Source organism: Prinia subflava, chromosome 4 (genome assembly GCF_021018805.1).
Source record: "Prinia subflava isolate CZ2003 ecotype Zambia chromosome 4, Cam_Psub_1.2, whole genome shotgun sequence".
NCBI lineage: Eukaryota > Metazoa > Chordata > Aves > Passeriformes > Cisticolidae > Prinia > Prinia subflava.
In genome coordinates this window covers 1,279,607-1,295,508 of record NC_086250.1, presented here as the reverse complement: position 1 = coordinate 1,295,508, position 15,902 = coordinate 1,279,607, and the positions used below count along the sequence as shown (strand labels likewise).

At 42.6% G+C, this 15,902-nt stretch overlaps 1 protein-coding gene across 13 annotated transcripts in view; it reads right to left on the bottom strand.

Moving 5' to 3' along the window:
• Positions 1-15,902, bottom strand: part of CACNA1C (calcium voltage-gated channel subunit alpha1 C) — a 429,198-nt gene that overhangs the window by 345,574 nt on the left and 67,722 nt on the right. For all 13 annotated transcript variants that reach the window (XM_063395089.1, XM_063395096.1, XM_063395092.1 and 10 more), the window contains exon 3: positions 11,864-11,969. In XM_063395089.1, coding sequence (XP_063251159.1) covers positions 11,864-11,969 — 106 coding nt within the window. The remainder of the gene's footprint in view (positions 1-11,863; positions 11,970-15,902) is intronic.

Genomic DNA, 15,902 nt, shown 5'->3' with positions numbered 1-15,902 from the left:
CCTGAGCTGGATGCAGTTTATCTAATTATTAATCCCCAAAGGACCTGTCTTCCAAATCCTTGTTCCACCCTCCTCTGGAGTTCATGTAAACCTCCTGCATTTTTAGACAACAGTAACACTTCAGACCAAACCTCCTGCCTGCTCTTGGAGCAGCATCAGAGGGGAAGAGGACGCAGAATGAGTCATTCCTGTCTCCTGACTCAACTTCAGGCCGGGAATGCGATTTTCCTGTGAGGCTGCAGGGAATAGGGGGGAACTACTGCTCCTTGCATAAGTCACTCATTCAGCTCCCCAGTGCAAACCTTCATTTTAATAGGCTCTCAAAACAAAAGGTTTCACTGAAAGTCATAAAAGTCTGCCTCAAGATGGAAGCTGACCAACACAAAGACTACAGAATTCTCTGATTCACTGAAAGCAGACTGGAAAATCAACTTTTGCTCACTGAAACAAAACAGAAATATCCTACTAAGAACTCAGCCTATTTATCAGCAGTTCAGGGTGAGATTATTTAGCAAACTACTTTTGTTGTCACAGGATTATGAGTATTTCAACAGAAAAAGAAAATTATTTAGGCTGAGAAAGACTCAACAACCATTGTATTTGTAAAATACCACAGGCTCTACAATCTAAAACAAAGCTAGGAGTATTTTTTTACAGAAAAAAATGAGGCAATAAGCAGATTTTAATTTCTAAGTAAATAACATCCATGTGAGGATACAGGGTTTTGCTTTCCTCCTGCCTCTCTTTCCCTGTTCTAGCACTCAGTGATGGAAGTAAAGACAAGTATAAATCACTGTGTGCCATCAAGGCAAAACTGTCCCTGGGCCTGGCATCATGCCCAGGATTTTACTCACTCCATGACAAGCAGTGTTCTCTTCAGCTCAGATTTATCCAGCCTCATCAATAAATACCTCAAGCATGGTCATCTGATGGACATGATGAGATTAGATTCCAAAACATTCAGGGCTGTATACAGTATTTCACTATTGTAAAGAAAATGGCAAATGTCCTGAAGAAGGAACAATTTATTTTCTTTACATTAAATATCTGAACAAATGGTTGTCCAATCCTTGATGGCCAGGCATAACATGAGGGCTTTTTAAAATTTACTCAGTGCTTTTTCTGTGCACTGTTCTAGGAGCCATTTTCTGCTCAGTGTTTGCTTTATAATCATCAGCCCTTTACTCACTTATGTATGACGTGGCAGAATATGTTCTTATCTGTGTCTTAGCAAGCAAGATCTGGATTTGCTTACAAGCTTTCAGACCTTGCTTTTCTCAATCAGACCAGGGGATCTAAAATAACAGGTTTAACATGGCAAGTAAATAAAACAGACTCAGAGCTCACAATCAGCCTCTTGCTCTGTAGTCCAATTAAAGTGTATTTACTGATAGCACAGGAGAATAACCACATAATCACTTGTGTGCAGTGCAGGGCTCCAGCAGGAGTGATGGAGAGGAGATGGAGAGACACGTCAGGAGCAGCCAAACAGCACAGGAAACACGAGATTTTGTTTGCAGGCTGCTCCAGCCACACTCACTCACCCACTGAGAACAACCTGCATGTTCCCAATTTCACTGAAGCTGGGCAGAGTTAAGTATTTATCAGAGAATTGGGGGCTATGGAACAGTCAGGCTCAGCAAGGCCAAAAGCAAAGGCACGAGCCTGGGACCAAGGAATGCAGGTCAAGCTTTTCAAACTGTTATTACACATTGGGGAGCAACAGTTTCCCAGGGTGGCTCCCAGATCACATCCAAGGTCAATGCAACACAAGCTGCAGGGCACAGCTTCTGGATAACAAGGCTAATAAGATTCCAGGATGCCCAATGAGTTATTAACTTCTTTGCTGTGCTAGTGACAGCAAAATCGAAAGCTTTATCTACCTCCAATGGCCATCCTCCAAACACAATGCTGATGAGTATTTCCACAATTATCATCATCAGGAAATAGTAAGAACACAGGAAAAGTCCCAGCCCTTTTAATACAATCAAGCATAGCCTGTCAGAACTTACACAGAGTTAAGAAATACATTTTCATTCTCAGTGTAAAATTGCAGAGCAGTAGAGAAATGTATGGAGGAAAAAGCCCTCTCTATTTTTCAGGTTATATCATCCTTTAACAGCTTTCAATTAGAAGTGAGGCTGTTCTTACCAGTATGTGATAAACATCTCCCTCTTTCTTGATAAAGCAGTTATAGCATGAACTTATATGACCAGCAGAAAGCAACACTGGAGGCCTGAAATCATCACCTCCCACTTTACAATAGAGTCTGATCTGTGGAACTTGCCTGCAACTTGGAATTTGTGCTCACCCCTGGCTCCTGCTATGGTCTAGTTCATTTGGTCCCTCCCTACTCCCACAGGGTCAGACACACTTTCGAGAGGTCACAGGCCACTTTATTTTAAGCAGTTCAATGAAAAAGGAATAATTCTCAGCTCCCTATGGATTTTCCTGCTTTCAAAAGGTCAAAGGCTGTGCAGAGCCCAGTTTGCCTTCTGGGCTGGAACAGGAAAGGCACATGAGCTCCTGCAGCAGAGGCAGCAGAGCAGCGGGGCTGTCACTGCGCCCAGCTCTGCCCACGTGTGCAGATTCATCCATCAGAGGTGGCTCTGAGCACCCCTGGCCAAACTGGAACGTGCCCAGGGGACAGCAGGGCAAGGTCCCACCTGCTCTGCTCCAAAGGCAGAGCAGCTTCTCCTGCACAGGCTGCTGAGAGCACCCGCAGTGACACAGGGGAGAGGCTCCCCTCCTGCACATGCAGCTCTGCTGGGTCTGCTTGCAAGGCAAGGAGCAGCTCCAGCCTGCTCCCTGTCCCCTCAACTTCTGTGCCAGCACCACTGGGAGCTTCAGGAAAGACTGGGAGTGACAGGGACAAGACCCAGCTCCGACAATTCCACAGCCTCTCAGTGAGAGCCGTGGTGTGGCTTGCTAGAGCATCACCCCGAATCACCCACATCCCTCACCCACAGGAAGAGCCCAGCAAAGGCAGAACCATGCTCTTCATAAGTTCTGCTTCAATGTATTGCAATAATAAAGGCATTAAAAAAAAATAAAGCCCAAGACATACTAAAGAACCAGTGATACAAAAATCCCACTTGGGAAGCTACTACTCATTTAAGAATTCTTTGCATCCAGTAGAACTTTTCTTTGCACATGATTGAAGAGCAGCAGTGGACACACAAACTGGCAGATGTGTCTGGGTGATAGGAGGGAATGAACCACAGAAAACTCTTTTAAACACACTCCTTAAATTTACATCAGAGCCCACAAGGAGCTGAGTGCCATGGAAAATGACTTGAGTAACCAAGAGGAACTGAGGGAAACCCGTGAGCAGCAGCCTGAACACAAACTGAGATCTGTCTCAGTCTCCTTTTTCAATACATATTGAAATGTGAAAGCAAAGGTAAACATTTCCAAAGGGAACTCTCAGCCAGGACTGAATTTATTTCAAGAGCTATTCACCAGAAATATTCCCAGGGCTGTATCAGCAGTTACTTCTCCCAAATACCTCACTGCCTTTTCCCTAGATTAGCTCCTGCTCTTTGTACTGTCCCTCATATTGCCACATCCTCTGCACAAGGACTGCTAAGTGCAGGCTCAAAATTCAGCAGAATTACCTCCTAAAAGTTACAAATTCATTTCTGCACTTATTTTTACCTCCACTTTATTTCACGCCATAAGATTTCAGTACAGAAAAAACCCATCAAAAATACCCAAACATTATCGTATTCATGGCCTCTGAAAGGCTAAAACACTCAACTTTGCTTCAGCTGCTTCTTCCTTTTTCCCCTATGAGCTGTCAAATACTTGCATGCAACAGCCTGGTGTGTCAAAAGGAAAACAAAAGAGCAGCAGTGCTGGTTTTATCCTAGGGACAATGAAATTGGAGATCAAGTTGATCTGGAGATTAATATTTATATCTAATACTGAAAAAAGGCTGAAACTAGAACATAATTTTAAGCGTGTAAAATGTAGTAAACACTTAATTTGAGTAAAGGGCAATGCTGGAAGATGAACTGGTATAAACAAGAATTTATTTATGTCAGGAGGAAAGCATCACACCCCTGAGATGGATAAAAATTGTGTAATTGTCAAATGAGAAGTAGGATACAATGAAAATATTAAATAAGATCTATAAAAAAAGCCAATGACTTGATTCACAGCTAAAACTTGGTTCAGGCTGAATAAGGCAAGTCTATACCATGATTAATATGACTTATAACAATCAGCATACAAGTTGTTTGGGTAAAAGGAGATTTATCAGATTTCTGCTGGTCCCTATCAACGCAAGGTAAGTTGTGACCCACAGCTGCACATCCAGCCCAGACATCTCCATGCAGAGATATCCACACAGCCCTGGATTTTCCACAACAGCCCAGATGAAACTCCAGGATCACCATTTAGCTGCACACGATTATTCAGGGTCTGCACAAGCAAATGCCCCGTGAGGTTCTTGGACTCGGGAGGCACCTGAGGCATTTCACACAAGCAGGAAGCTGGAATTCCTCCATTTCCCTCCCCTTGCTGCAGTGATTTTAAAGAGCAGAAGCAGCAGATTTCCCTGTTCTACAGCAAAATAATCCTTAACAATCAAATGCCCCAATACCTGCCACAGTGACACCAATCCTGTGTGTGAGACCTTCCTTTGTCATTGTTATGACTCAGCCACCGCTATAGAGGCTGTGCAATCCCTTTGATGTTATTTCAATTCACATTTCCATCTCAGCCAACTGCTCCTGAAGGGCACTGATGTGCTTTTTGTACACATTCAGGCATTATCTTGATGACCATAATGAGGAGAAGCTTTCTGTTTGTTTGTTTCTAAACACAAGTTTAGATTGTGCAACAATTATGCAACTAGATCTTTAAAAAACCTATTGTGACCACGTTTGCCTGCAGAATCTCATCTAAACAGGGATTCTTGTTTGAAAGTGACTCACACAATAAGGCCACACAAGGATAACAGCACTGTAAGTGGTTTTCAATGGATAAAAATAATAATAATAAAATTACATGCAAGTTCCGCTTTTGTGTGAGGTTTTATGTTTGAGGGCATGTAAAAGAACTGAAACATTTTAAAACATCCCCATAAAAAGCATTCACCATGCTTCAGATCAAAGAGTCATAGCAAAAGATTAGGCACATTTATGGCTAAGTAGAAAAACATTTCAACATACCAGATGAAGATACCCATATGCAAGAGACGTTTGCTTCAGTTCCTAATATAAGCTACCTAAATATAAATTTTACAAGCAGCAGACAAAGGCAAACCAGCAGAAGATGATGAATTCCAAAACCCCACGCTCTCCAGCAGTGCAAGTTTGTCAGGACAGCCTGGGAAACAGCTGCACACTTGCCAGCACAGCCAGCCTGGGAAGCACACACATCCCATTTCCACCCTGGAAAGTCTGCTGGGGGAGCTGGGCATCCCACACGTGCCATCCCCAAATTCAGCACGCAGGGCTGGGGGTGCTGACACCCCTGTTAGAGGGGCTGGGAAGGAGCAGCAGCCCCAGGAAGGTCACAGCCCTCAAAGGTGCTCCTCTGCCTGCGCAGGGTCCAGGCTCTGCATGCTGAGCTCGCTGGGAGCACCAGCCTGCATAGCATGTCCAGGAAACTTTACAGCTACACACCTCAAAAGTGTCTCTGCTGGGCAAAGTATGCCTGCCTTGGTGTCCCACAGACCTCCACGAGCTCTAAGGCTGCAGCAAAAGGTCAGGACAACTCTGCTGTCCAAAGCTGGCCCAGCTGCCCTGCCTGGGCTCAGGGGGAACAGAATTTGCTGAGGGTGTCCTCAGGAGATCACTGCTGAGCCAACCTCCCAGCACCTGCCAGAAATGCAGCACACTGCCAAGACACTGAGCAGTATTTCCTCAACCAGTGGTCTCTCAACATCATATTCCTGATCAAGAGGAATCTCTGCTAAGTACAGGCTCTTCATGGGACTTGTACAAAAGAAATTTCATTCCATGAGGTTATAGACAACACCAATTCTACACTGTCCAGCATTTCTTGAAGGTGAAATCCAGGAACGCTGTGATCTTGCTTTGGGCTGTCTGTCATTCAGCCAGGAGGGCTGAGGAGCTGCTGTGACACACAGACCCTCCTGTTTTAGGAGTTAGAGAGCACAGGAGAAAATAGGAATTGTCCTCGAGAGGAACAGCCAGACAAAACTCTGACAAAGACACAAAACATTCCTCCCTTGTGGCAATTCTGTCTCTTGGCAAGCAGCACATCCATTATCTTACTTCTAAGGGGGCTGTGAAAAGTTCTTGGGGTTTTTTCTACTTTGAACAAACACACGGAGCATTGCCTTTAGAGTCAATGATTCTGTGCACATCAGCAAAGCCCGATGCAGTGGCAGGAATTAGATGACAGTAAAAACATCACTACTTAAATACTCTTATTTAGCCTGCCTCCACATTTTTTCTATCTTTCTTAAACAGGTAAAAAAAGGTAAAAAATCCAAACGAAACACACACAAAAATGCTACACTGAACCTGAGTTTGATAAACAAGAATAATTACCACCTGAAAAAAACCCTAACTAACACTTGTTAAGATTTAGAAAGCCTACACATAAAGAAAGGGAAAACAGTAATCAGAGCTGTCTACAGAAATGGATAAATGGTTTCATGTTTGGACTAATTTGATAAACTTGCCTTCAATCAGAACCAAAACAGAGAGCTAAAATTTCAAAATCACTTAGACACATACAAGCTACAAATTTCAAGTTACCCTTTTCATGGATGAGTTAGTGTAACAGTTTACAATTCTTTGCATTTTATACCATTTACAGTCCCACTGCAAGTGCATGAGTATCCATGTGTACTGCTGGTGTCCAGACACCACTGTAAGAACACTGATTTCAAAAGCAAAAGGCTCAGACTAGGACACCAGTGTGTGGAGAATGAGGCTAAAAACAAGGAAATAGAACGTGCACTGGGATTGATTACTTGATTACAGAGTCCAGGTTTAGGAAAAGAAGGGTAATTCAAGAGTAAATTAACAAGAGGAGTGGTCAGGAAGTTGAGTAAGCAGAGCACTGAGAACAAATGAGAAAACAGGTGGGAAATATGAAATCACCATGGAGGGGAGAGAGGAGGAAGATGGAAAAGGGACAGGCCTGTTGGAATGTGTACTGGAACAGGGAGAATCGCTCGGCAAGGATTAAGAATTTGAAAAGCAAAAAAGAGGGGACACAGCCATGAGAGATCCCAGATCCCATAAAGAGATGGCAAACAGCACCAAGCACAGACTGGGTGAGGACTCTGGGGCCACTGGTACAAAGGGATTTCCTTGGGACTCTGAACCCAGTAATTTTGTTCCTGCTAGTAATACACATATCAGTCTCTGCTTTCATCTTCACAAAGCCTAGGAAATTACATGAGTATGTTAAAAAAAAACCCACAAAACCTACTTTTTACATTTCTTTTTTAGTTACTGACTACTATCTTGGAATTCATTGCTAGAGATTCTTCTTTCCTTACAGTCTTTTCTACAGCATTTCTTGTCATGGTGTGATGGAAAAATTGAGATGGCAATTTATCCAAGGCCTCCCATCTGGCCAATACCAGGAGCAGCACACCAGCTGAATGCCTCCCTCTCAAACCCAAGGCTCACTCTTCCACCCTGTGCTTCTCTGCAGCCAGGGCTGCCAGGAGCAGGGTTTCTGAGAGCTTTGGGAAATATTGAGCCTGAATTCCATTACATTCAGCTTCCTCAGAATCACACAGCGCTCTCAATCTTTCTGGAAGAAAGCCCCAAGGATTCTCTGGCACAATTTCCTCTCTTCCCATGCTGACTGCAGTCCCTTCCCAGCTTTGTTGCAGCTCTGTCACTCGGTTCCTCCAGCAGGGCTGGCAGCATGCCCGGGGTGACAAACCTGTCAGAGGTCCCAGCTCGGGGTGCACCCTGCCCCTCACCCCGAGGCTGGCACCCCTCACTGCCCTGCTCACCCACCAGCTGGGAACTGGCACACACGAGGGGAGAGCAGGGCTGCAGCAGAACCAAAGCTCTTGTGCTGTGTTCTTCCTCCATCCCCTCTTCTCCCCAACCCTTCACCCCCACCTTCCCCTCTAACACTTGTCTGATCTCACACAAGAAAAACTGAGCTTGTTCCATGTGGGGACTCTAGAATTCTGATACAAAAACTGCTGAAGTTTGTTGTGCCAATATATAAAAATGTAATAGGCACATCCACACCTATTGTGTCAGTCTCCTAAAAATGCCAGAAAAAACACATTTAAAACAGTTTTCTCTCTTTTTTTGTGTGTTTGTTGTTTTTTTTGTTTTGTTTTGTTTTTTTTGTTTGTTTGGTTTTTGGGGGGGGGGTTGGTTTTTTTTGTTTTTTTGGTGGGGTTTTTTTTGGTTTTTTTGTTTTGTTTTGTTTTTGTTTTGTTTTTTTTTTTTAATACAGGAATCCCCTGCTCTGCAGGATACCCCCATAGTGGCCAGGTAAGGAAGCAGTCACACCTCCAGAAAGGCAAGCCCCCTTCCTCAGGCAGACACAAACACTGGCAGCTGGCACAGGAGCTGACAAGCAAACAGAAACCCCATCTCCCTTTTCACAGGGTCCTATCTGAGGTTTAACTAATTAGCCCAAAGGTGACAGCCCATTATGAGCTCACACAAACACAAGAGCTCTTCCCTTATGTTTAAGGAGTGCATAGCAGGATTTTCTCCCTGCACAGAGGACAAGGAAGGGAAAGCAGAACCACCCAAACAACAGAAGAAAGATTTCCCTTTATCCAAAGCATAAACAACCAACAGAGCTGCCTCCCCTGGAAGGAGCTGTAAGCCTTGGTGCTCACCTCATTATGTTATCACCATGCTGTGACACTGGCCAGGCTTGTGCCATTTGCAGCTGCCAGTAAAGTGACAGAAGCATTTTCCTCTCAGCTTCCTATCTCAGGCAGCCTATAGTTTTATTCCTAAACGTGTGTTATCTCTGTCCTAATGCATAATTGCAGGGATAACAAGCAGAAAGCCTTCCTATCACTCACAGCCTCTGATGCAGGCTGACTTTAATTCCCTCAAACCAGCTCCAGTTTTTCTGATTGCATTAACACAACTGTTCTTTAAGCAGGGTTATACATGAGCTTACTTTATTTGTAAATTTATATTAAGTCTCAGCAAGTTCAGTAATGCAAAAAAAAAAATGCACCTAATACAACTGCCCTCCCTTTGTGTAAGTTCATTCATTTTCCAGTTACTTTTGCAGTAACACTGCAAAAGTAACACACAAAATCTGCTGAAGCCAATTTCAAGCATTTTTTAATGTGGCAACATATTGGAAAGGAGTTATGGCACTTTCAGAGCTGTAAAACAGTCACTGCCCATGGTGTTGTCTGTAGATAGTTTCTGGTACCTCAAGAAGTTAGAGGTGTCTTAGGATTCCAGGGATGTGAGAGTTTCTGTGGGAGATTTAACCCTAAAACAGCTAAACTGCAACATGAAAATGAATTAAGAGTTCTGGGCAGCTAGAGCAATTCTGTCTGCTTGCAATCACCTTCCTGCACAGTGCACACATCTGTGCATGACCCACAAGCACACCCTGCACACAAAACCTCCCTGCCTGTGTCATATCACAGCCTTTGCAGCCCTCAACTTCATGGCTACAAAACAAATCTGATTGGGAAATAGATGCTCACAGGTAGAAAAAAAAATCAAAGAGTACATAAGCTTTTACATAAGAGTACATAAGCTTTTTTTAAAGCTTTTATTTTAACCCCAGCTTCTCTCCAGTCTCTTCCATAGTAAGGACCCACTCTTGAACAGTTCCTGCCTGCTGGAATAACTTTTCTTTAATTCTCATTTATTCTTTCATCCCATTCCAAAACACAACTGACACATTTTCTCACCCATTTGATCAGGACTCGGCTCACAGGGTGCAGCCTGTGCTGAGCACTCAGATGTGCTCCCCAGCAGCGTGTCCAGGACAAGGGTAATTATGTAAATGAGAAAGCAGCAACACAACACACAAAACCCAACAGCAGCAAACACAGACCAAGAGGAGAGCACAGCCTATGGTGGGGCAGTCAGAGCTCCAGGGTTTGATCCACAATGTGCAAGAGTCTTGACTTCAGAGTCCACACCAAGTATCCCACCTTCCACTTTTAATTATTTTTTCCATTAAGACACAAATAAAAAAGTGGAGCCAAGCAGATTACTCATTTAACTTTCTTCTTCCCCTACTTCTGTGGAACAGCTATTTAGTAAATCGACAATTCCTCCTCATCCTCAAAGCCGTAACATTTCCAGACTTTCCTGAGATGATAACTCTCGCTTAGCTAGGTTTTTTTTTAAACTCTACCAAGAGATAACACAAATGTTTTTATAGACATTCTAAATGATGCAAAAGATGTCTTGGAAAACAGATGCAGAATGGAAACTCAAATCACAAGGTGCAGATACTGCTTGATAGCAGAACAGTGTCAGGACATCTCGTTCAACCACAAACACACTCCTGGCTTCAGCCAGCAGTGTCCTCACGGGATTGAGGCAAACACCCACAGCCCAGTTAAACTCAAAAACTGAATCCTCTGACCTTCAAATGGCCTTCAACATGCAACAAACATACCTGTTCTCCTCACCAGGAGATCAACTGAATCTGATTTTTATCGAATAAAATGCAGTAATTTGAGAGGTGCCCTGCTGAAGTCTTTTAAATACACACATCATCACTGTTAAGAACTGAGCCACACTAACACAGAACAGCCAAAGACAAAACCAGCTCATGTGTGCTGTGGGTGTAGAGAGGAGTTCACAGTCTCCACCTCCTGCTTCTCTTTTTGTTCTTCTTTAAGGAGTTACACTGCAAAAGCACCACACTACAAGCCTTTTACTACTTTATTCTTTTTAAGCATAGGAGTACTATTTCAGCAATTCCTGAACTTTGCAATGTGTTTTCTACAACTTGAAGAGAGATTTAATCAGATGACAGACTTCCCAGAGCATCATGAATCTTTTTAATTACAATATCTGTCAGCCATCCCAGTTGTTGCCACTTTCCAAGTGTGGCTTTTATTTTCCTCCACTGTTGCTCTAAAACTTCCTAAGTCTCAATAAATTTTATCCAGGAAATGGCATCCCTGCTCCTAAACTCTGGGAGTAAGTTTTCATCCTGATTCAACCCGACAGGAAGGAGATTTATTCACATATTTGAGAAGGAAATAAAATGTTTTCTGCTAATTCAGTGAACTGCGTTCCAGGGCTGGTTTGTGCTCTGCCCTTACTGAACAGAATTCTTTGCTATGGCCTCGTGCTAAACCAGAAGTAAACACTCTTCATACAGACAGCTCAATCCCAAAGCACCAACACTGGCATCAGTAGTGACAGAAGAAAAGCTATATTCCCCCAACAAGAGGGAATGATTAAAAAAAAAAAACCCAAAATTAAAAAAACCCCACCAAACCAACCAAAAATCCCCAACCCCACAAACATTGTTCAGCCAAATCAATGCACGTGTCTGAAATAAAAGCATTAAATCAGTCACCAGTCACTTGAGAGGAGGACAGCACCAACCTCACAATGGCACACAGTAGGACAAAAACCACCAGATAATCCCTGTTAAAAGATATCTCACAAATACCTGCAGGTTAAAATTCACCAGGTGCTTCTGCAGCATGCTGAAATTTGTTAACCTGAACATCACATACAGCACATCTGTGGAATATTCTTCTCTAAAACCAGCTCCACTGAAACAGGCAGTGAAATGAATTGACAAGACACAGCAAAAACCAGGTTTTATGGCATTCTAATCTTGTCTGGATATATTTACATTCCCCACCTTCACGAGTCTCAGTGATCACTTTTCAAAAGGACTTTCAAAATAGCAAGACTAAACAGCAGCAAGGACTTACCAGATTGGAATTGGTGGCATTGGAATCATCTTCTGGAAAGGGGATATAGATAGCTAAGGCCACACAATTGGCAAAAATAGTCAGTAAAATAATTATTTCAAATGGTCTGAGGAATGGAGTTAAGGAAATCGTTCCAAAATGAGCACACAAAAATAAAAGAAATAATAAAAGATTTATAAGAATTCTGTTTAAAGAAAGCATTCCAAGCCCCTTATATTCTGAAAAGAAACATATGCCTTTTTAAGTGCTTTTGGGAGCTCCCAGCCAAAAACCTCCCCAATATGTCAAAAGCAGTGTAGGCCAGTCGCGTGCCAGAGTAAACACAGATTCCTTAAAAGTTTTTTCTTCTTTCACTTACTTAGATTGCATTTTCCCAACTTTCCTTCTAGCGTGGCTGCACTAGTTTTAATAAGAGAAACCTGTCCTATAATAACTGCCCTTGTTCTTTTTAGGATTATTTTTTCTTGGTTGTTTTAATCTGCATCTATAACTTCTCAGATAATTTTAACAAATATTTTGGGGGTTTTTTCTTTTGTTGTCGTTGCTGTATTTTTGCCCCCTTTTCTCAGTTTCTCTCTCATATCTTGGAGTTAAATGTGAGGGCTCAAGCAAAACATGCATGCATGGTTAGAAGATGTTTATAAAAGGATAAATTTTGTTAAGGCAAAAAAAAGTCTTTGTCCAAAATGTGCTCACACTGCACATTGCCATGTACACTTGTTTTGCTTAAAACTCATTTGAGGGAGTATTTCTTTTTCTCTTATTTGCATTTCACTTGGCACCAGAGGGAGCACAAATGTCCCACAAATACACTGATATTAGGAAGCTGAGAGTCCCCTTTGACTATTCAGAAACTGTTCAGAGGCATTTCAACCTTGCATCAGCTTTGCTGGGGAAGAGAGAAACCAAACATTTGGAGTGCCCAACAAAGGAATCCTGTACAGGCTCAGTGCCCCCTGGCACCAAAGGGCACTTTCCTAGTGCCCAGAGTCTCCTGGCACTGCACTTTATCTGCCCCAGGGCTCTCAGCTGCTGTGAGGTGTCTCCAAAGCCAGAGCAGAGAGCAGATTTATGGTCTGTCTGCCCTCACTGGCCTGCAGGAATATCCCAGAGGGCACTTCTGGGATAACTCAGCAGCACTCTGGAGGGGCAGGAGGAGCAGGGAGGATGCCAAACATAACCTGTGCCACAGAGTGCACTTGAGCAGGGCTTTACCCACCCTGGACTGCCAAATGTCAGCACAGCAGGGCTGGTTTTGGTCAGGCCTGAGCAGAAAGGAGATCTCTGAATGTTAGATATACACAAATTCCAGGCACCTGACTGCTGTTTATTCTCACACACATTCTACATTTCACATATGGAACAGTCAGAGGGTTCCAGACTCACCAGACTCCTGAGCTTAAGCCTCTGAATAGCAGGAGATAAATGAGGCAGAAGAGCAGACCAGGACAGGAGGACTCTGAGAAATCAGTAAGATTTCCCAGGTATGTACTACCCCAGGCTGTTTGTGTGATGTTTACTGCCTAAAGACCTGGATTTCCACAGGCTTTCATTTTCTTAATCAATTTTCCCCAAATTTTTTTGTTTATTTGTTTTGGCAGGATTATTATCCATTAATTTATCATTGTGTACACATATTTGCTTTTGTCTGTATTCTCTTTTTGCACCGTAAACATTAAATTCTCTAAAAATCTACAAATGCACTGCACAAAAGGCAGAAAATTAAATACACATCTAAATCTTTGCAAAGTAAGGTAATTACTTCATTTCCTGAATGCAATTGCTCATTCAGGCTCTTTGCACTGTAATTTTTGGCTAAGGAACACCACTGACGTACTACTTGATTTTTTTAAATACCTATTAGTTTAAACTTTTACAACAAATTAGGCTAAGCTTTCCTACTTGCTAAAAACTACTGAGAAAAAGTCAGAATACAGAATTAAACTAAACCTTGTAACAGTCTTTTGATATTGCTTGTTGTTACTGGAGTATTTCATGTTTACGAACTCTAGATGTCCAATGAGAAGTTCTGATGGAAAAAAAATTAAAATACTTCCATCAGCTCCCCTAAACCCAAACAAAGCCCTAAAGTGCAAGCTTCAGCACCTTTGTATGGCTTTAATTGCACTGTTTGGTCATCTCTTGATCTCAGCAGTGCTGTACCCTGGTTTACAGCTCCTCATTCCCATCTTTTATTGCTGATCTCCCTCATCTATCAAATGTCACTCTGTGCTTTCTCTGAAGACGTGTGGTGACTGGGGTGCTGTTAAGCAAGCCAATATTCAGTTTTATCCTGTTAGTCATCACCCATCATCCTATGCTTAAAGTATCAGACTTATGTCAGAAGCAATAAAAAGTAGCAAACTTAATCAGGGGATTAAAAATTAGCATCTGAAGAAGAAAGGCAGGCAGGCAGGTAGTTTAAGGACATGAAAGGATTGACAGGAGCATTTTTAACAAGTTCTTCATCTGAGAAGTCTGGCCATGTCAGCAATACCTAATATACTCATTTTCTGTTTTCACCAAACATCCCACCAGACACCCAAAGGAATAATATTATCACATTGTCTTAAATGCCTTAATTCATTTTTTTATCATATTAACTACTGCCAAGTTCTGTACTGCCTTTCCTTGACATGCTTATCTATCCCTAAAAACATTCTTTTTCTTTTCTATTTCCCTAAGAACCCCTTTAGCTTGTGATTCCTGTTCAGGGTTGATGCTGGTTTCTCTTTGGGGATGCAAAGGAGGCATATTTCATTTTAGTTCTGAGTTTCACACCAAAGACTCAAATTCCAGCTTGCACTGATCAGACCTGGGTGACAAAAAGGGTTTTGCTCTTTGCACACAATAAAGCAAAGACCAGAGTCCCCCTGACTTCCCAGGGAAGCAGCACTGACCCCTCCACTCTGCAGTTCTGCTCAGTGGCCACCACCCCTCATCGGTGGCACCATCTGTCTCCTGCTCAGATGTCAGATCTGCTCTGCACTGCCTTTGGACACGTTACTTCAACTGCATTTCTTGTTCCCTTCTTCTAGATAACCATTATCCCTGACATTACTGAGCCTTATGATTTTAATTGGAATTCCAGCATAATTAACAGTTCTCAGCCCAGTCTCCAGGTCTCACTGCATACCTTTGGGGTTTTTTACCTTGTCCTTTTGCCCAGTTCTTTTCTCTATATTGTAGAAAGTGTGATGTCACATGTTTAACAAAAAAGTGTATGATTCAAAGCACCAGAGCTTTGGACTGGTGACACCTCTAAAAAACAATAAAAATTCAGAATTCAAATTCAGCAGCCGCTATCAATCCCATAGAATCAGATCAGTTCTGACCTCAGACACCTTGAGAACCTCCCACACATTTCAGCCTGGGCCAGACCTTTCCAAAGGGCAGAATTCAATTACTAAGCTATTATCATTCAAGCTCCCAGAGGTTTCTCACACTGGGGCATACTCAGGGTTTCAGTTCTAATCCTTTTTTCTGGGACACCCCCCTTCAGCATAAACCACCTCAGTTAAGACATCAAAAATCATTCCTGCACTTCCAGTTCTTCCCTGTGGTGTCTTCCAAACGGAGGTGTTGGAACTGTGGCTGCTGAGAATTCCAGACTGTCTGTGCTGGCAGGCACTGACCCCAAGCAAACACTGCATTGACCTGAGGCCATGGAGAAGGCTCCAAAATTGAGTGACACCACTGGGATTGTGGGTGTGGAGTTTGAATAGAAGTGTGGGATAGCACAGGGTGCAAAACTTAGGGTTTAAGTGTTTAGAATACAGTAATATACATAAAGCAAGATGGAGGTTTTAGGGCATAGGCTAAGTCCTTCTTTTTCACTTCTTCATGATTTTGGGTGATTTCTTGTAATTGGGTAGAAGCATTCACATTGTGGACTATGGGTGGTTGGTTATTGGGTTAAAAATAAAAATAATTTAGGTGTCATTTCTTAATTGCACAGTTTATCCCTAAAAAGCCTTGTAGAGAGAGAGAAAGGGCTCCATTTTTAGTTTGTGAGCTCGAAGTCCTGTAGCACTCACGG